Source organism: Mesoplodon mirus, assembly GCF_964341445.2.
Source record: "Mesoplodon mirus genome assembly, chromosome: 14".
Lineage (NCBI taxonomy): Eukaryota > Metazoa > Chordata > Mammalia > Artiodactyla > Ziphiidae > Mesoplodon > Mesoplodon mirus.
The window spans coordinates 11103421-11124341 of NC_138990.1; the positions used below are offsets into that span (position 1 = coordinate 11103421).

The window sequence follows — 20921 nt, forward strand, 5'->3', positions numbered from 1 at the left end:
CACTATTGATACGATGTATAAAATAGCCAAGTAATGAGAACCTGCTGTATAGCACAGGGAGCCCTACTCAGTGCTCTGTGGTGACCTAAATGGGGAGGAAATCCAAAACAGAGGGGATATGTGTATACGTATAGCTGATTCACTTTGCTGTACAGCAGAAACTAACACAACATTGTAAAGCAACTCTACTGAAATAAAAATTAATTAAAAAAAATATGAACAGAGAGGTAGGCAGATTCCATTCAAATTTAGAAGCAGAAGTTAAGCTCTAAAGATGAGGACTCGCATGTAAAATGCTGTCAATTGGAAAAAACACGACCCCAGAGAACCAATGATACTGTGCAGGAACAGGTGTGCCTTTTTCAGCACTTCTGCTTTTGGCTTGATAAGAATCACACGTGCTGGGCTTCCCTGGTGGCGCAGTGGTTGACAGTCCGCCTGTCGATGCAGGGGACACGGGTTCGTGCCCCGGTCTGGGCAGGTCCCACATGCCGTGGAGCGGCTGGGCCTGTGAGCCATGGCCGCTGAACCTGCATGTCTGGAGCCTGTGCTCCACAACAGGAGAGGCCACAACAGTGAGAGGCCCGTGTACCGCAAAAAAAAAAAAAAAAAAAAAAAAGAAAGAATCACACGTGTCACGCGTATTTCTGTGAATCTCAAACTGATCCAGTGCTGGGGACTATGGTTTCCTTCTGTTGGAGTTGATGCACCGAGCTTTGTAGCAGGAGGACACCAGGAGCCAGTGACTCACAGCCACTGAGGAGTGTCAGTGACGCATCTGAGGAGGTTTCCCAAGAAGTGACAGAGAAAACCTCTTTTGTCCTCCACACCTGGAAAGGCCTCTGAAGACAGGGCTCTTTCTCTCTTTCCCTTTGACTGGGTGGTAGATTCGGATCAGCTTTGTAGCCCACACAGGGCCGGGGATGACTTTCTGAAAACAAGTTGCTCACTTCCCACAGGTAGAGAGTGAGCGGCTGGGGTGAGGGGGTGGGGCTGAGTAAGGATGAAAAGGAGGGGGATGTGGGAGCCCCCTTCTTCCTTTGAACTTGGCCCCGCTGGGGCTGGGCGGGCGCCACACCTGCGAGCAGGGGCCCAGAATCCTCCACCCTTGCTTCCCACTAAGAGGAGGGGAGGGGAGGAAACAAGCACTGCCCCAGACCCCCCTCTCTGCGGTCATCCAAGGCCAACAACAAGACTGAGGAGGAGATGCTACTGGAGCCCCCATTTCAAAGGAAAGAACAGGCTCCCAGAGGTCAAGTAGCTCCCCCAAGGTCGTACAGCTGGTAGAGTTAGGTCTACCGGCCGTATCAGCGCGCATCACAGTGAGTTCTGTTGTACAGAGTTTTAAAAATCATGATTTATGAACAAATCCCTCACTGATGGATATTTAAACAGATTCCAATTTTTTAAGATTACAACCACCAGAGCCTCTTTTAAAACAAGTTGTTTCTTTTTTTCCAAACCTCCGTTTTTTCCCCCAATTTTAAAAGTAATAGATGATTATTGTAAAAATTCACAGACCACAGAAATGTACCAGGCAGAAATGGAAATTCCCCAGAGGAAATGCCATCAACAGTTTGGAGCATATCCTTCCAGACCTTTTTCTATTCATATAGGAACAAATATGTTCAGAGGTCTTGATTAGAGAAAAAAAATCAAGCAATAAGATTCAATATTCTATGTTATATATTGTATAGTATATTTTATAAGATTTCAATTTTCTGTTTAAAAAGTACATGCAGGAAAAATCTGGAAGAACAAGAAACTTTCAAATACCAATTTTACACATTTCTGAAATGTTCTGTACTTGGATTTTTAAAATATCTTTTTTTTTTTTTCTTTGCGGTACGCGGGCCTCTCACTGCTGTGGCCTCTCCTGTTGCGGAGCACAGGCTCCGGACGCGCAGGCTCAGCGGCCATGGCTCATGGGCCCAGCCGCTCCGCGGCATGTGGGATCATCCCAGACCGGGGCACGAACCTGTGTCCCCTGCACAGGTTCTCTCAACCTGCAGCGGTCTCTCAACCACTGCCCCCCCAGGGAAGCCCTAAAATATCTCTTTATAGAAGTATAATGTATATCTATTTCCATAGCTATATATGAAAGTTGACATCTCATGACTGTACAGCTCTATTGACTTTTCACAAATTGAACACACCCCTATGACCAGCTCCCACATGGAGAAACAGAACATGCCCACCCCAAACTTCCTACTCCCTTCTCATGATCATCCCTGCACCCAAGGGTACCCATATCCTGACTTCTAACTTATATATATTTGCCTGTTTTTATCTGTGCTTGAACTTTAACAGTGACAACACATTACATTTAAAATGAGAATAATCAATACAGATGTTATAATAGATGCAGATGTAGCGGTCATCATCTGATGCCAGCGTATAGGCTTCTAGCTCATTCCTTCACAGCTGCGTGGAGTCCCTTGCATCACAACTGATCTAACTGGCTCCTTTTGAGGGACATTTGGATTGGTTCCAATTTTTGGCTAATAAGCAACGCTCCAAGGAACAATTTGATGCATATTTCTTTGCACACATCACTTTGAGATGTGTTTCTTTAAGATACGTGCCAAAGAGTGAAATTGCTAGTCAAAAGATAGCTAAGTTAAGAAAAAAGTTTTTGATATTTTGCCATAATGGCCCTCCAGAAAGTAGCAAATGCTCAGTTCCTTCTTCAAAACAAAAGTCAGGTGCTGAGTGCAGACCTCCTCACCGCAGCCCCTGCCGCTTGCAGCCAAACCAGTGCCAGCTCCCCGGGCAGATGGAGCCCAGGCTGCCCCAGCAGGTGCCTGTTGCACAGAAAACAGAAAGGCACCCCCCATCCTGAACCCCAAACCTCACCCCATGCAAACGCACAAACAACTAAACACAATCACAAAGACAGCAGCAGGGGGATGCAGCTAAATAGCAGAGCCCGTAGTGGGCTGGGGGGCCCTTGAGATCTGTTCTTACTTCCTCTGCGGACAGGGTGTGAGCCTTCAGGGAGGGTAGGCTGCATGTCTGGGCCTTAGTCTCTTATTAAACAGGGCGTCTCGGAGCAAAGTGAACCCCGGAGGAGTCTGGTCCAGGTTAACCCGGCCCTTTCCCATGACCTGTCAGCCTTGGGAGGCAGCCTGTTCTGTTGTCCTTACAGCTGATGGGCAGAAAGTGTCAGTTTCTCTTGAGCACCTCCTGCATCTATGCCCTTCTAACTTCCACCCACCACAGTTGGTCCTGCTGTGCCCCTGACTCCACAGGGAGCCTCTCAGATGCTGGGAGACGGTCACATTGGCCCTTCGTCACATTCTGCGGCTGCCAGAGGCCTCTGAAGACGGCCTGGTTTGCCATTGCCCTACTTAAATCCCACCTTCCAGCCCTGGGCTGGCCAGGAAAAGCAGGTGGGACTCTCTCCTCCTTTGACCTGGGCCAAGTGCTTCTGTTAATGCAGCCAAAGTTTGAATTCTTCTTTGGCTCAATAGCTCTTAAGTTGCTCAAGCCCAGGCTGGGGAACTAAGATAAGATCCAGGGGCTTTTACAACTCCTCCACCCCAGCTCAGCATTTTCTCCTTGCATCTTTCTTCTCCGACTACTGAAGCTGAGAGACAGTAAAATATTAACAGACATGTGACAGAGACCCTGATGTGTCTCACCTTCTCTTTGGTGCAAGGTCGCCGGCCTCGTGGCCAGGAGTCCCTGGGGTTCCATGCTCAGTAGGAGTGAACAGGTGCTAGTGAAGGCAACTTGGGGGTGGGCTGGAGGGGGGGTGGCCCCTGGGGCACCTGCTACCTGGCTCTGGGTGCCTTGGGTGCTTCCAACCTGTCCAGGCTTTCTTTCTGCACCTACACAGTGGAGTACAGCATGTTTGGGGGCAAATGAAGAGCTTGACGCAAAATGAAGACATAGTCATTTTAACATTCTCATCTCTTTTTAACTGAGCACCGACATCTTTGCCGCGTAGATGAGCTTTTGTGTGTTTACGTCACAGGAGTCATGTGCATCATTTACTCAAGACTTTATTTTTACAACCAAGATATTATCATAACAAGAACAGAGAGTAAGAGAAGAAACATACAAGCCATGGGAGGGCAGAAGTGAAAGCTGAAGGACTTCCTGGTGGGAGATCAAGTGGCCTCTTGTCCCCCAGGCCACAAGTTCCAAGCCCCAAAGGAGGTCCTCAGAATCTGAAGTGACCATGGAAGCCAGGTCGGTCCCTCTTGGAAGCCTCATTTCCAGTCTGGTTCTGCTCTCTGGGGCCTTCTGTGAGGAGGGTCAGCCCCAGCCTGGGAAGACAAAAGGGACCCATCCCAGCACCATCCCATGAGGGACTCGGGTCTCAGTGTCACTGCCTTACCTGGGCAAAGCAAGGCGGTGGCTGGATGGCCAACACTGAGGTTCCCAGCCCAACCCAGGATGAGTACAGGAGCCGGGAGTGGTGCGTTGGGTACCATTTTGTACCCAGTCCTCCAGTGTGCCTTGCAAGTTGCAGAAAGTGCCCTGGGGTTCTGAAGCCTTCTCTCTAAGATTCCCGATGACCATGTAACAAGTTGCTCCCATGCATGAGGCCCACAGAAAGAACTTGCAGTAGTTAAAAGCAGGCAGCTTCAGCAGGTCAGTGACATTTCCATGGTTGAGCATGTCCTTTCTCTCTCATTTTTCCAGATCTCGCTCATCACCGACCAATGTATTTTTGTAGCAGGACACCAAAAACGTATCCTCTGCTCACTTATAAAACCTGAAAACAACAGCAAGCTGTGAAACCACTTATTATCAGGCAAATGCTATTGTATTTCCTGTAAGAGAGATAAATGGTGCATCAGGATGCAGGGCTCCACTCCAAGTAAGTAGCCTAGGGCCAAGAGTTTTGTGTTGGTATATTTTTAGGGCCCATCTCAGTCGTTAAAAAAAATTGAAATGCTCAAAAAACGCAGCCCTAAGAACTCTAGCTTTGAATAGTGTTACTATCCTGCGGTACCTTCTAAGGTAAGCGATTCACCAATGCACACTAGGGGACCAGAGGAACGTGGCCTGCCGATAGATGATTTTCTAAGGCCAGTTAGAGGCTGGGGAATGTCTGCCCCAAATTGTAACTTGAATTAGTAACAGCTGATCTTTGAGGCCCAGGGACTATTTCATCCACACCTGGATCATGATAGCAAAACCAGAGGTGGTTTTCAAACTTCTTTTTAGCCACAAACCCTTTTGTTCAACGACATCTTACAGGTAAGTGTAATTACAGGCAACGGATGAAAGCAGAGCTGTTTGGAATGAAAAGGGTGAGGGGGGCTAGGGGCCCACCCGGGGCCACCCCCAGCCCCCTCCTCGCCTAAGCTGATCCTCGCAACCCCTGGGGTTTGCCATAGCATGAGGTCCTGCAGCTGAGTCCTCCCAAACTGGCTTCAAATCACTGGGGAACAAGTTAAAACGAAGGGGTGAGTGGGAGGCACAGCACAGGCGGCTCCCTGAGGGGGAGTCGTTCTCCACAACAGGTCACCACAAGTTAGATTCTGAACAGAACATTCTGGAGGTCTAGAGTTCAACAAATACACTTAAGTTACTGTCTCTTAAGTACGGGGTAGTTTTTAAATCCAGCACATAAAGTGAAAATTGCACACCATCAAAATTACCAGAGCAAATTGCCCATGAAATGCAGCAGGCATGTATAAGCAACTCTACATATATACAAATATATACAAACACGTGTGTAATAATGTAGAGCAGACAGTAGAGTGAGCATATATGAAAATTTATCATTTCAGAGAATTTAAAAATACATTTTAGGTTGTACACCTGAAACGAATATAATATGGTCTGTCACTTATAATTCAACAAGAAAACATGTTGTTTCTTGGTTGTTGGGCTCATAAAGTTGCCTTTTGTAAGTAACATGAGCTGCTGCCTTGACTCCAAGGATCCAGGGGCTGTGCACTTAGACGGTGCTGCTACAGTAGGTCCTTACAATAGGCATGTGGTTGGTACTGTTATCCCATTCTACAGATGAGGAGTCAGGGGCTCAGAGAGGTGAAGTGACTCGCCTACAGTCCCAAGGCTGGTGAGTAGCAGACAGGACTCAAACCCAGATCTGCCTCACAACAGAGCCAGAGTTCTTGATCTTCAATCTAGGAGCGGGGGCTTTCTTTCTTTTTTTCAAACACTCTACATAGAGGGGGGTGTAATTAATGAGATAGGTAGATGTGAAACAATCTCTATTTTGAGGCAGAAAAGGTGGCCCAAGGACAGTGCCCGTGGCCAAACAGGGGTCCAGAGCCCTTGAGTCTGGGAGCCTCAGGCAGCCTTGGCCTCTGCCTTCTGCTGGAGCTTACCCAGCTCAGTGGGCCTAAGCAGCGAGCCTTATAGCCCCTGTGTCTACGTGAGTCAGCCAGTGGGTTTGCCAACTCCTGGGACCCAGGTGGGGTCAAGTGCAACACACAACACCAGGAGGGAAGGGATTCCACTGGTGGAGATGCTGGCCTTGGGGTGAACCGACTTGTCTTCGAGTTCAAGGCTGCGCTCTACTGTCCCAAATGCTTTGAGCAAGTCTTGATCTGTAAAAATAACCCTCCTAGGTCATGCAGGACCAAGTTGAATGAAATAACGGGTGGCAAAAAGTTTGGGATATCCTACTGGTTCTACCTATGCAGTAATTGATTGTTTATTCAATATCTTGTAATAACGCATAATGGAAAAGAATCTGAAAAAGAATATATATAACTAAATCACTTTGCTATACACCTGACGCTAACACAACATTGTACATCAACTATACTTCAATTTAAAAAAAAAAGAGTTCACTATTATTCTCAGGAGAGCTAAGAACTAAATCTTTTTTTTTCTTCCTCTAATCTTTTTTTTTTTTTACAACTTTATTGGAGTATAATTGCTTCTAAGAGCTAAATCTTACCGTACTTGACATATACTTAGACGACTAATCGGTATTCTGTTTGCTTAGGTTCTCTCTTTGCCTGAACTCCACGAGCCCATCTATTTACACAGTGTGTGATTGTTTTGAAGGTGGTGTCTGTCTGGGGCTCTCGCAGTTGGAGGCTGTGGGCAGCAGCAGGGGCTGAGGAAGCCAGGGCCACACCCAGGGCTGCGGCCCAGGCAATTTCCCAAGGCCCCAACCACTTACTGTTTCAGGAGGCGAAGCCGGGCTCTCCTCTGCAGGCCTGGAAGGAGAGAACAAGACCGCTTGTTGGCATGGGCTGTGAGCCACTGACTCCGAGCCCAGAGAGGGAGGAGGGCGAAGAGAGGGGCAGCTGACACCTCGGGCCACTTCCTTGGTGCCAGGCTCTGGTCCAGACACCTCATGGGTTTTAACTCCCTTACTGCTCATGGCAAACCTAAGAGCTGGTACCCTTACTATCTCCGTTTTGCATATGGGGAAGCTGACGTAGACAGTGAGTGTGTTACTGAACGACTTGCCCAAAGTCACGTCGCTAGTAAGTGGCGGTCTGTGTGCCCTTAAATGCGCCACCTTGCCCTTCACAGCAGGTCAGGAAGCAGAGGTTGTACAGGCAGGTGGTCTTAAAGCATGTGTATTCTGGGGAAGTGCAAGATCTCCCCCTGGGACGAAGGAAGGAAAGATGAGCATGTCTATTTACATGTTTGTCTCATCCTTTTTATTTCTGAAGCACATTTAATAACATACATAGACTATTAAATAAACACAGCTAGCCTAAATATTAATCATTTAAGAATATAAATATAGTTATAATTATATATTAAATATATACATACAGAATATATTAAATAAATAAACATAGCTAATTGAAGTTAGGGTTTATAATTAAAAGACTTTTTTACTGATGAGGCCCTTGATCAAAAAAGTCTGCAGACCCCTGAACTCTAATGGTTTTTAGAATGGAATAAATGGATCCCTTTTTTGGGGGGCGGCAATTGTATGCAAAAATGTGCACATGGTGCATTTCTCTGCAGAGAGGGTCCATATTGCCATCATACGTTCAAAGGGGTCTGTGACCTATGAAAGAGCCACTGATCTAGTCCACATCCTTGTGGGCCACCCCGTCCCATTTTACAGAAGCCCAGAGAGGGTAAGTGACTTGCACAAGGTGGCACAGGCGAGCAGAAGAGTCAGGGCTAGAGTCTGGGGCTCTGGGCTCTTGGCCAGCTGTGTGGGCCTCCCTTGAAGCTCCCAGGGGGGCCCGTAGAAGGAGGTGATCCCACCTCTGAAGTGACCGGGTGCAGCAGCCATCTCTGAGTTTCCTCACAGCCTCACAGAGGGGAGGATTTCTAGCTTCTGGGAACATAACCCAAACCCTACCGCCATCTCTGTGCACTGCTTCCATCCCAACTGCTCACGGGTGTTCCTGATTACTGAGCCCATGCCCCGAGCCGGGCACTTGGGTGGGACTTTACAAAAGCAGCCCTGGGAAGTAGGTAACATGGTTACCCGGGGTGAGGCAGCTGAGGCTCAGGGAGGCCAGGGCATATGCCCAAGGTCACTAGATCAGGAATCAGCAGAGTCGGATTCAAATCCAAGTTTGTATGACTCCAGAGAGGGGGTGTTCTCTGATCCCTGAAGCTTGGCCTCAGGCCAAGAACCGCTTCTTGGAACTATCATGGGTTCGGGGTTGGAGGGGCAAACTTCCAACAGGCTGCCATCCGCCCTGCTTCCCTAGAGAAGGAAGGACCCGCAGGGACACCTCCAACAGCAAAAGGGGTCGCCATGATGACCCAGGAGGGCACAACTTACAGTGTAGGTGAATGGCCACGCCCAAGGCCACCAGCAGAACAAGGACGGCAGCCACCAGTAGGCCGACAATGAGAGGGGCACAGGACGGGCCTGGAAAACACACACATTAACTAGTTGAGATGTGCAGATGAATACAAAGAGGGAAAAATCAACCGGAAGCCCCACCTCCCACAGAATACCGCTGTTTACATAGTTCCTTCCAGTCTTCTTTCTAGGCTCTTTAAACACACTGAGATCATTTCATATATAAAATTTCATGGCCCACGTGCAACTTTTAAAAATTAATAAACTCAGGAGCTATGTAGGTTCCAGTGAGATAGACAATTTGCATGCCTGGTAATGGGAGTTTTCTTATTTATTTTTAAAACCTTCAATTTCAGAAGAAATACCTGAATATATTTTCACTGTAAAAGGTTTAAGTATATGGTTAGAATGCCCCTTGGCGCTCCTTCACAGAAGTAACTGCCGTTGTTAATTTGCATGCACACATACATAATTTACATAGATACATCCCATATAGCTTTTAAAAACACAGAGGCTTATATAGTACAAATTGTTCTGCAACCAGGATTTCTTTTTTTCTTCACTTAAACGTGCCAGCACATTCTTTTTTTTTAAACAGGCGTTTTGTTTGTTTCCTGTGTTTTACACATACCTCTGCAGAAAACATCCAGGTACATTTCTTTCTTTATGCAGAAGCCTGCCGGAGGCAGATACTGTAAACGAGAACTACTAACCATAGACTATATCCATTTTCAATCATAACAGATACTGTGAAATGCCTTCCAAAGAGGCTGCAGTGAATTCCATTCCTACTCACCAGTGGTGCACCCTGCCGGCCCTTGACATTATCGAAGTTTTTAGTTTTTGCCAGTCCAGTGGGTGAAAAATGATATTTCACTTCAATTCACCACTTGTCAATTTCAGCCTATTTTCATATATTGGCCTCGTATGATTTTTCGTCTATCAGTTGCCTATTTGTTCCTTTGCCCATTTTGTATGCTATGTAAACAGCAGAGTTTATATCGTCGATGCCCCAAATCCTTCTCTGGCACCCTTCGTGTCCCTATGGCTGTAGCTGGGGAGCAGAACCAGGACCCATGGGTGAAAAGGGAAAGGCTGCAGATTTGGGCTCAAGGTTAAAAAAATTAGAAAGAGTTTTCGATGTCAGGGAAAGGTGGGAAGGTTTCCTGCAGACCTGCTATGTGCCAAGTATAGTACTAACTACAGACTTCCATCTTGTGAGGAAGGAAGGTATTACTGTCATTTTTATCTCTCATTTTTCAGTTCAGAAAAACCAAGATTCGAAGAAGTTCAATTACATGCCCTAGGTCACCTGGATACTAAAAGGCAGGGCCAGGATTTGGACCCAGATGCCCCGAGTTCTACAGCCCCTGCCAGTCCCATCGTGACAGCTTAAGGGCAGGAGAGGTGGCAGAAGGGATGGAGTGGGCTGCTCCGAGGGAGGGAGCCTGCCGTCACCAAGGCTGCGTGGTGCCACGTGCAGAGGAAGGTTGGCTGAGAGGCCCTTGGAAGTCCTTCCCACCTCTGATGTGTGAGGGTTTCTGTCTGCCTCCCTCTCATCTCCCCCATGTTCTCCCGACCTGGGGGAACCTCAGAAACATGGTGTGAAGTGAAAGAAACCAGGCATGAAAGACCACATATTCTATGACTCCATTTGTATGAAATGTTCAGAAGAGGGAAATCTATAGCAACAGAATGTAGATTAGCGGTTGCCAGGGGCTGGGGTGGGAACAGAGATTAGCTATAAACAGGCACAAGGGATCTGACAGTTTGATGGAAATGTTCTAAAACTAGATCGTGGTGATGGTTGTATAACTCGGTAAATTTACTAAAAATCATTGAGTCATGCGCTTAAAATGGGTGAATTTTATGACACGCAAATTATGCCTGGATAAAGTTTTTTTTTTTTTTTTTTTGTGGTACGCAGGCCTCTCACTGTTGTGGCTTCTCCCGTTGCAGAGCACAGGCTCCGGACGCACAGGCTCGGCGGCCATGGCTCACGGGCCCAGCCGCTCCGCGGCATGTGGGATCTTCCCGGACCGGGGCACGAACCCGCGTCCGCTGCATCGGCAGGCGGACTCTCAACCACTGCGCCACCAGGGAAGCCCACTGGATAAAGTTTTAAGTAAGGGAGGTGGACACAGGCTGCAGGGATAGGTAAGAGGGGTCAGGAGAGGCCTCCTGTGCTATGACCTGAACTAGAGGCCAAGAGACAGCTACCGGTCCTTGGGTCCTCGGTGAAACGTGATCACCTACCAGGAAAACTGCCGCTTCTAGTAGAGGTGGCGAAAAGCCTGCTTGGGCAGGGAGCCAGTGGCCAGAGACACACCAGTGACACTCAGCCCCACCTTCTTTGCCTCGCTCGGGTCTTGGGGTCTCCTGAGATCTGTATCTCACCACACTGTTCCTGTGACAGTACTTTAGAAATTGTCCCCTAGCACCTCCCCAGCTTGTCTCAAGGGGAGCAGGCCCCTCCCCATGGCGGCCTGTGGGTTTCTTTCATGATAACAAGCTTTGAGCTCTGTCTAGGTGCCCCGCCAAGCTGAGTGCCTTGTGTATAGTATCGCATTTTATCCTGCCTTGCCTGCAGCCAGGTGAGCATTCCCACTTGACAGGTGACAGAAACTGAGGTTCAGAGAGACTGAATCGCTTGCCCAAGCTCACATAGTATAAGCAGCGGCAGACAGGGATTCAGACCTAGGCCTGGCTAACTTACCACTAGGCTACACTTCCCCATGGTCCCCACCCCCAATACAACCTCCACCTACTCCCCTTGACGCCCCTCCCCCCAACTTGGCCACCTTCGCACACATCCTGGTTATTCTTAATAACCTACTAATGTTGGAATTGCATTTTACCCTGGGATTTTACTGAGGGTTGGTATCAGAAATGATGCAAAAAATCTGAAGACCCTTTTCCCATCATTTATAAAGTGCTACTGAATTCACTATCGTGCAGCGATCCTTACATAAGAATGGACAGAGCAGAATTTTTTCTAAAATTTAGCACCAGGATGAAGGCTTTGATGGCCGGGTTGTTTCTTTATATCATTATGGTGGGAGGAGGGGCGTTAGTGGTACCACGTGACTTGGGGTCTGCTCTTTGCTTCACTGGGTTTTTTGGTTCCTCCAGAGCCAGGGCACAGACCTAGGTTTTGCATCCTCATCTTAGTGCCTCTACTGTCTTGGAGGCACTTTTGTGTCCTTTTTTGTGTCCTTTTTTTGGTTATACCCTGCCTGAAATCCTTTAGGCAAAGTTGGGGGGCACACTTTATAACATGAGCTCATACTGTCTCCGCCTTTATGTTCCCTAAGACTCTGTCCTGTTGTACATGGGTTCTGATTTGCTTTTTACTGTGAACTCTTGTGACAGCTTCCCTCTCTCCTGCCCTGGATCCTGCCAGATGCCTACCCCCAGACTCTTTCTGGTACTTTATATACGTATTTAAGACAAAGCAACACCAGTAACGTGAGGCGGCCCTGGTGTGGCTGCTTGTGGTTTGTCCTATGGGTGGGAGCAGGTGGCACTTTCTTTTTGTCACCAGTACCTTTTGGGGGACAGAGGTCAGTGTTTTTCCAGACACACATTTGGCTGATGGGTTCAAGGCAAGTGTGTGTGTGCGTGTGTGTGCGTGTGTCCTCAGCTACGGTGTCTGGTGCTTGTAGCACAGAGCAGTGAGTTGGTTTACTCATTAGTGAACGTATATGAAGCACACACTGTGTGCGAGGTCTTCTATTAGGCATCAAAACTGGGGAAGGTTAAAGTGCCGGTCCTTTGTCTTTTTTCATTACTTTTTATTGGAGTCTAGTTGATTTACAATGTTGTGTTAGTTTCTGCTGTACCGTAAAGTGTATCCGTTATAATAGGCATATATCTACTAGTTTTTAGATTCTTTTTCCATATAGATCATTACAGAGTAGTGAGAAGAGTTCCCTATGTTATACAGTAGGTTCTTATTAGTTATCTATTTTATATATAGTAGTGTGTATATGTCAGTCCCAAAGTGCTGGTCCTTTGGGTTGAGTTTTTTGTTTGTTAACAGCTCTATTAAGATATAATTTATATATTGTAAAGTTCACCTGTTTAAATGGTATAATCTAATGGTTTTTGTTATATTCACAGAGTTGTGCAACTATCGCCACAATCTAATTTCAAACATTTTAATCCCCGCCAAGAGAAATCCTGTGCCCATTAGCTGTCTTCCCCCCATTCCTTCCCCAACCCCCCAGCCTTAGGCAACCACTAATCTACTTTCTGTCTTCAAGGAATGTCATATTGTGGACATTTCATATCAAGGGGATCATATAATATACGGTCTTTTGTGACTGGCTTCTTCCACTGCAAAATATTTTCAAGATTCATCAATGTGGTGGCATATCAGTACTTCACCCTTGATTATGGCTAAATACTATTCCATTGTATTGAGAGTCCATATTTTGTTAATCCATTTATCAGGTGGTAGACATTTGAGTGGTTTCTACTTTTTAATCCTGCTAGGAACACTTGTATGCAAGTTTTGGGTGGATGTATCCTTCATTGAGTTTTGTCCTGTGATGATTTGGGAGTGTGTCTCCCACTAGAGAGACTAGCTGTCTAGTGTGACTAGCTGTCACACTCAGCTCCCTTTCAGACCCCCGCTCAGGGCTAGAGAAACAGGCTGGAGTCCACACTTGGGAAGGGCTTGAGGAAGGAAGGAAGGAAAGACGGGAGGGAGGGACGGAGGGAGGGAGGGTGTCTGCTGTCCTCCTGAGAATCCAGGGGTCTGGGAGAACTCACCCTTCAGGGTCACCAGGTTTGGGCACCGGAACACCTTCTTCTTGGGAGAGGTCTTCTTGGTGGGCTGCGGAGTGGTGGGAGGGACATCAACTACAAAAGCAAGACACATGTTTCAGCCAGGTAGACAGCAGGTGGATTCAGAGATAAAACTTACAACTGCACATCTTATATGCAGGTACTAGAGTCCTTCTCCGTGTTCCCTAGGCTGCTATGGGGCTTGAAGGTCACCAATCACTGGGATTTTTGATCTACTTCCCCAACTCTCAGATGAATCTGAAGGCCTAGGGATGGGGGTCTGTTTGGTGTCCTGGAGAGAGGGGCTCTGGAGCCACCCAGATGTGAAAAGAGCCCCAGAACCCCTGATTAACCACTGCGTGACTTGGGGCAAGTCTTATCACTTTTCTGTGGCTCCGTTGCCCCCTTTTTAATCCAGTGTCACATGCTGAAGTGTTGGGACCGGGCAGAGGGACAAGCCCACAGGGCGAAGGGAGACACCGGAGGCTCGGAGGTGCTAAGGGAGGGGACACCGGGCGCCGCTGAATCCAACCCCTGCCTCTGACGGTTGGGGAAAGACATTTCACTGAAATGATTTTCTGCAAAATGGTAGGAGAGGGAATCGGGTGATACCATGAACTTGAACTCTAGAGTCAAGGGCAAAGGGAGGAGCAGCCAATGTTTGGGCCCGGTAGCTTCCATATAAAACGTGGACACTTCAGACGCTCACTGCCCTGAGCCATGAGCAGTAGAGAAAACGTGCCCCACTCTGCCTGCTCCATGAAGTTTCTAGAAGAGCCAGCTAACCAGAATTAACCCTTACCAAGCTCCCACCTCGGGCTACTGCCCATGCCAAGAGTGTCAGCTTAAGCTTATTGAACCCAATAGCTCTGGGGACTGGCACTATTTTCCGCATCTTATCTCCGAAGAAGCCTAGGCTCAAAAGGTTGAAATAAATCACTTGCTCAGAGTTCAAGAGCCACGAAACGGCAGGGCCGCCATCTGAGCCAAAAGATGCGTGTCCTAGGCTCTCACCCCACACACCGCTTCAAGAGCAAATGCGTTCTGACAAAAAGTTAAGCACATCAGGTCATCAGAGCGCTGTGGGAAACTCTTGTAAAAGGGGAAAACAGCCTCAGTCTCTTGCTCTGAAAGCCTGGGAGGAGCTCGGCCCTCTGCTGCGGTGTCTTGACCTTCCATTACCCCCTTTAGTCCGCACTGCCTTGGAAGTATTCATTCCCCTACTTCCTACACGTGGAGGCACAGAGGCTCCCAGCGGGGCAGTGGTGAGCCTGCGAGGGGGCAGCTCTGCCTGGGCACAGTGGCCTGGGGACGGATGGGGGTTTGTGGGGGAGACTTGTTCTATTTCAATGTCTTCTTGCCCAGAGGCAGGTACCCTTGATTCTTCCTGATACTACTCCGCCACACCCAGTTCTCCCCACTTCTCTCCTCTTGGAAAGGGGCAGGAGTTTTGAGCCCATGGTGTCTTGAGGGGCCTGAAAAAGGCCCATCTTCTCTACCATCCAGGCTTCCTCCTTTAAAATGTACTGACCTTCTGGCAGGAGGGCAGGCTCTGACTCTGAATACCCGTACCCTGCAGAGATGATACGGTTGCCAGCACGTGTTTTGAGGAGGGACTGCCATTCCCGGGGAGCCAGGCAGTGAGAGGGGGTTGGGAAGATCAAAGCCAGGGGTGAGCGGGTGGTGGTACATGTGGCGGGAACCTTCTGAAAACCAGTTTTGCTTATTTCACCATCCACCTTTCCTAGACCCTGAAATCTCATGAGTGGGCAGTGTGAGGCTTAGAGAGACAAAATAAATCAAACCAAAACCCCAAACTCACAAAAGCCCAATTTTCAATACAAGAATCATTTGACACCCACCCCTCCAGGGATGCCTCAGCTTCTTGTCGGGAGAGCTCTCCCTACATTCCCTACCTCCTGATGTAAGACCCGAGGTTGGTGACATGTGACGAGGGCATCACTCTGGTTTGTGTCTTCCTGATCATGTCGCTATGCCTGCACGTCCCATGCTGAGTGGTCTAATTCCTGGGGGTCTCCTTGTCACTCTCAATGCCCCCAGCCTGAAAAGATCCCAGGTGAGTGGGAAGCAAGACAGTGGGAGGCCCACTGGGCGTTGGCCTTGGCCAGGGGCTAACCTGGGGAGGGGGCCTTTGAGGATTCCTTCACACCCTTGACAGTTTAACCCTCACCATCCAATATGGCAGCCACCTGCCACGTGTGCTACAAAGCACTTGAAACGCGGCCAGTCTGACCCGAGATGTGCTGTACACATAAATATCGAGCACTTAGTATGAAAAGCGAATGTAAAATATTTCAGTAATAATTTGTATACTGATTACACACTGAAATAATAATATCACTGATACAATGGGTTAAATAAAATATATTATTTAAATTAATTTTACTTGTTTCTTTTGATTTTTTTGAACGTGGCTATTAGAAAATCTTAAATTACATCTGTGGCTCAAAACATATTTCTACTGGACATGATGACTTAACTCCTGAGGAATTGCAGTTTCTAAGGGCTGGAGGGAGTCATGGAGGCCCTTAGCAGCCCCACAATACAGATGGGAAAACTGAGGCCCAGGGAGGGGAGCGACCTGCCCACAGGCACTGGGTAAATTTGCAGCAGAATTTGCAGCTGGGTCTGGGATCCAGCCTCCTCACTCCTTGCAACGCTGGGCGTGGGTTCAAGCTATGGGTCCCCATGCTCGTTCTTTCCCTGTGTGCACACTGGGAGGGGATTTCTGAGACCACTAGCAGGTCTGGGGACTCAGCCCAATCCAGACACAGCCTCAGGTGAACGTAGAATGGCTGAAGGACAGTGCTGCCCTGTCTCCAGAAGAAGCAGCGTTGCTCCTAAGCATCCTATCTACAATGGGATCAAACAGCACCTGCCTCCCAGGGTGCTTGACAGCATTAAGTGAAATAACTATGTACAACCCTGGTACCTGCTTGGTCCTGGGTTACTTTTTTTTTTTTTTTTTTTTTTAGCGGTACGCGGGCCTCTCACTGTTGTGGCTTCTCCCGTTGCGGAGCACAGGATCTGGACACGCAGGCTCAGTGGCCATGGCTCACGGGCCCAGCCGCTCCGCGGCATGTGGGATCTTTCCAGACCAGGGCACGAACCCGTGTCCCCTGCATCGAGCAGGCGGACTCTCAACCACTGCGCCACCAGGGAAACCCTGGGTTACTTTTTGTTTCTATTAGCGGTAATGCTGTTGCTTCTAGAGGTCCTTCCCTCCTGCAGGGCGGGGCTCACTGAGAGTGGGATGTCCCAGGGGCTGGCACGCACCCGGCACCCAGTAGGTGCTCAGTGCTCATCTACAGCACTGAGCCAGATTCTTACCCACACTCAGCTGAGTTCCCTTCCCAAAGGTCAGGTCGGGGTTCCCAACCATCATGCAGAAGTAGACGCCGCTGTCGGAAGGCTTCACACTTTGGAGGCTGAGACTGTACCGGGAAGACTCTCGAAGCACAGTTAGCTTCTCCTGCTCCACCTCCTTGCCATACACAGTCCCTCTGGTGAGATCCCAGAAGGCCAGGAACTCGTAGTGACTGTTAGAGCTCGGGGCCTGGCGTTGCCTCAGCCAGTAGATGCGAGAGTTCGTGGGGAAGGTTTTGGTTTCACAGGACAGCTTCACCGTCTGGTTGGTCTGAGCCGTCATGGACGCAGGGGTCTGCAGGAGTGCAGAGCTGCCACGCAGAGCTACGAGAAGCAGAAACAGCAGAGACCGTCAGCACCTTTTCTTGGCCAGGCTCGTGGGGCCTCAGCGTCACCCGTAGTCAAGTATGAGAGAAGTTATGAGAGCGCCTGCCCAGTTGCAGGGCCTGGGGAAATGCTGTGTGAAATGCAGCCGGTGGCCCCAGGACTCAGAGCTCGAGCACCCCATCCCCCCTGCGATCATCCACCAGGCAGGTGTTCATGATGCCAGCCTGACAAAGGCGACAGGGGAGAGAGCGCCCCTTGTTGACTGCATGCTTATGCCTGGCTCTTTGCATAAATTACCTCAATCATGCCTCAGACTTACTTTGGGATTTTTATTCCCATTTCACAGATGAGGAACTGAGGCATGACATGACTTATTCAAAGTCCTGCTTACAGCTAGTAAGTGCCCGGGAGTCAAACTCAAGGATTCAGTCTGAAGTCAAAGCTGGTTGCCTTTCACCTTGTCCTGCTGCTGCTCTATGTAGACCTTCAAAAGGCTCCAAGCAGCTGCAGGAGACCCAGGGCAAGCTCATAGAGGAGCTCAGAATCACCGGCAGAGCACATGGCCGGTCTGGCCAACCTAAAAGAGGGCCAGCCACCGTTTCTGGACAGTGACAACCAGCAAGAGGAACTCACTCTCCCCTGGTAGGCACAATTCTAGCCCATTACTCCCCAAGCCCATAATCAACTGGTCTCTGGATCCCCATTCCCGAGTGGAAGGACAGACACCCCAGACGTGGCGCTGGGAGTTCATTTCAGTCGCAGATGGGAAGCCCCTGCAGGTAGGGGATTGTTCAGGAAAACTAGAGCAGAACACACAGACCTGGCCTCAAACCCCGTCTGTGCCTCATGCCAGTTGTGGGACCTCAGGCGAGTCGTGGAGCCTGTCTCCTCCTATAAAAGGAGGGCGGCTTGCTGTTGCTGTCCTGCCTGCTTCTGAGGCTTAGAATGTCCAAAAAAGCACTGCCAAGTGGAAAGTGCTCTATGTGGGTAAATCACTGCCTGTGTGTCTCACATCTCAGGGGTTGTTACTGGTTGCAAATGAAATCGTAAGGAGAGGATTAGAATGGGTCCTTCATGGCCAAGTCCAACAAACTGAATGTGACCTGGCAAAGCTTTCATTTTAGCTGCGGGGCAGAGGACACTGCAGACCAGGGCAGAGACCCAGGAGCATCAAGGTCCAGAGATGACACAGACCTGGATGGGCAGAGGAGGCCACAGAGTGTGTGTGTGTGTGTGTGTGTGTGTGTGTGTGTGTGTGTGTGTGTACCCAAGGCTTTCTGAGGTCGTGGCCCACATTCACAATCCTGCCTGTACTTGGGGCTCAGGCTCCCTGGCCCCAGAGTGACCTTCTCTAACACTGAAGAAATGAACTTAAACTTTTGGACTCCCCTCACACTCAGATGGCTCTAAGCTTCTGCTCGCACTGAGAATGAAAGGGTACCTGGGACCCAGGTGATTGCTGGGCCTTCTCTCTTCTCCCCAAAAGCCATACTGTCTTTTTAGCAGAGTAGAGATTCTTCATTGTTTGGGATCATTGACCTCCTGGGGGAGATAGTAAGAATCAACAGGGAATTCCCTGGCGGTCCAGTGGGTAGTACTCCTCTCTTCCACTGCTGGGGGCGCAGGTTCAATCCCTGATCAGGGACTAAGATCCCGCATGCTGCGTGGCTTGGCCAAAAAAAATAATAATAATAAATAAATAAAGAATCACTGTACTGAATATGGTACGTGCATTATTTTGTTTAATCCTCACCAAATCTTTTGGGAGGAAACATACCATTTTACACATGAGGAAACAGAGGCTCAGGAAGGTTAACACCGCTGCTTAACCTTATAACAGAGGCTGCTTAAGGTCACACAGCCTCTTTGTGGTGGATCCAGATTCAAACTCAGGTCTGGGACCCCAGAACCTGAGCTTTGAGCCACTCCTTGAATTGAGGAAACCCGGATCCACATCATGGGCTCATGTGCACGTAGTGGGGCTGCAAATAAGATTCCAGAAGCTCTACCAAGAAAGCCCAGAGTGGAGAGGGGTTGGAGGGGCCTTGGGCTCTTTGTGTACGATTCTCTCCTGCGTCCTGACTTGAAGACTTCCTGGCTGAGACACACCCTGGTCTCTCTCGTGCCCACTTGCTTTTCAGCCCCTGGAGGCTGAACCCCCGGCTGTGGCTGAGTCCAGTCCGAACTCCGGACCCAGAGCCAGGCCTTACCGCACACACGGTCTCTTTTGATTCATTTGATGGTCTCAGTCCCCCCGTGACTCCACTCTCAGAGGGACCTGCTGTTCCTACAGTGACCCACAGTAACACTAGTAGCTGTGAATGGCCTAGACTGGCTTCTACGTGAGATGTCGTTGAGTTCATTAGGTCAAAGCCCAGGCAGGCAGGCCTTAGCACCCTGGCAGGAGGATCAGCTTTGGACTTCGTGAACAAGACAGCAAATCAACCACAGGTTAGTGGGCAGCTTGGGGTGTGGAGATGTTCCTTCTAAAAAACAGACTGACTGGGCTTGGCCAGAGGGACAGACTCTCTGCTATATTCTAACCCCAACATTCGAACTCCATCGCTGCTTGTCCGGGGAGCCACACTGCCTACGACACCCACGCCCAGGGAGTATTCGGGAAACTGGGGACCCTCAGGGGGTACCCTGACACTCCTGCCTGAGAACTGGCAACAGCCTGGTATTTGGCGGATTGTGCTACAGATACTTCCCCGGAAGTAATCAAAGTATGTCTACAGAATCCTGGGCCAAGTGCACCAAAGCCAGAACTAGGCCCCTGGCCCCTTCCTGGGGGCACGTCTCGGCCAGACCTGGACAAGGGCATTGCCCCTTCCCCTCTGGACCTCCTTTCTCTCTTTTCTTCCTTCCCATCTCCTTCAACCCTCCCTCCTCCTTCCTCTCTCCCTCCTCTCTTCCTGTCTCCCCTTCTAGGTTCAGACTTTGGGGCACTGAGGCTCCCGGGAGCCCTGGGGTCATGAGCTCCCTGGGGAGGTTTTCCACCCCCAGGGACTGTGCCTGCCGGCCGCCTCCCGGGCGCCACCGCAGCTCCGGGCTCTGGGCTGGGCATCCTACGGGGACAGTTTCCCCAAACTCCACGGCTCAGGCTCTTCCCGGGTCCAGCGAAGCCCACCCGCTCCGGCCCCGCGCGCCCCAGGGTCCCCCCGCCTTACCTGCCAGCTGCGCGGCGACAAGAAGCCAGAGCCGCGGCTGCATCTTGGCGCGCCCGGGACATCTAGTCCTGGCGGGGCTCGGTTAAGATGGTCTGGGCTGGGACCTGGCGGGGCAGCTGGGGGAGGGCGGAGCGGGTAGCAGGGAGGGAGGGACCTGGCGGGGGAGAGGGGCGGGAGTCTGGTGAGAGGATGGCGAGGTCTCTGCCCTCATCCTCCCCGCATTTCAAAGGTCTTGGCTGCGTCTCCAAGCAATCGCACGTGTGTGATCGCCTCCTGCCCTGGGAGGTCAGAACAGGATCTGCACTCCATGTGACCCCAGATGAGGCAACTGAGGCTCAGAGAAGTGAGGATGCTCAGGAGGGTCCCACGGGAGTGGTGGTGCAGCAGGACCCTAACTCCGGTCACTTCCTTCCTTTCTGAGTGGTTATTGACAGCCTCCTGTGCACTCCAGGGCCAGCTGGACCTGAAGTCACCAAGACCCAAGCCCTTCCCTCAAGGGCACAGAGTTGTGAGGGTGA

General features: G+C 49.7%; 1 protein-coding gene across 1 annotated transcript; it reads right to left on the minus strand.

The window, feature by feature from the left end:
• Positions 1-4113: 4113 nt before the first annotated feature.
• On the minus strand, positions 4114-20446 carry CD8B (CD8 subunit beta; the record flags this gene model as incomplete). Its single annotated transcript, XM_082642761.1, has 6 exons — positions 4114-4726; positions 7121-7157; positions 8705-8794; positions 13505-13594; positions 16871-17230; positions 20404-20446. The coding sequence occupies 6 exons, from the start codon at positions 20444-20446 to the stop codon at positions 4714-4716; spliced, it is 633 nt and encodes a 210-aa protein (XP_082498887.1). The 3' UTR covers positions 4114-4713.
• Positions 20447-20921: the final 475 nt, after the last annotated feature.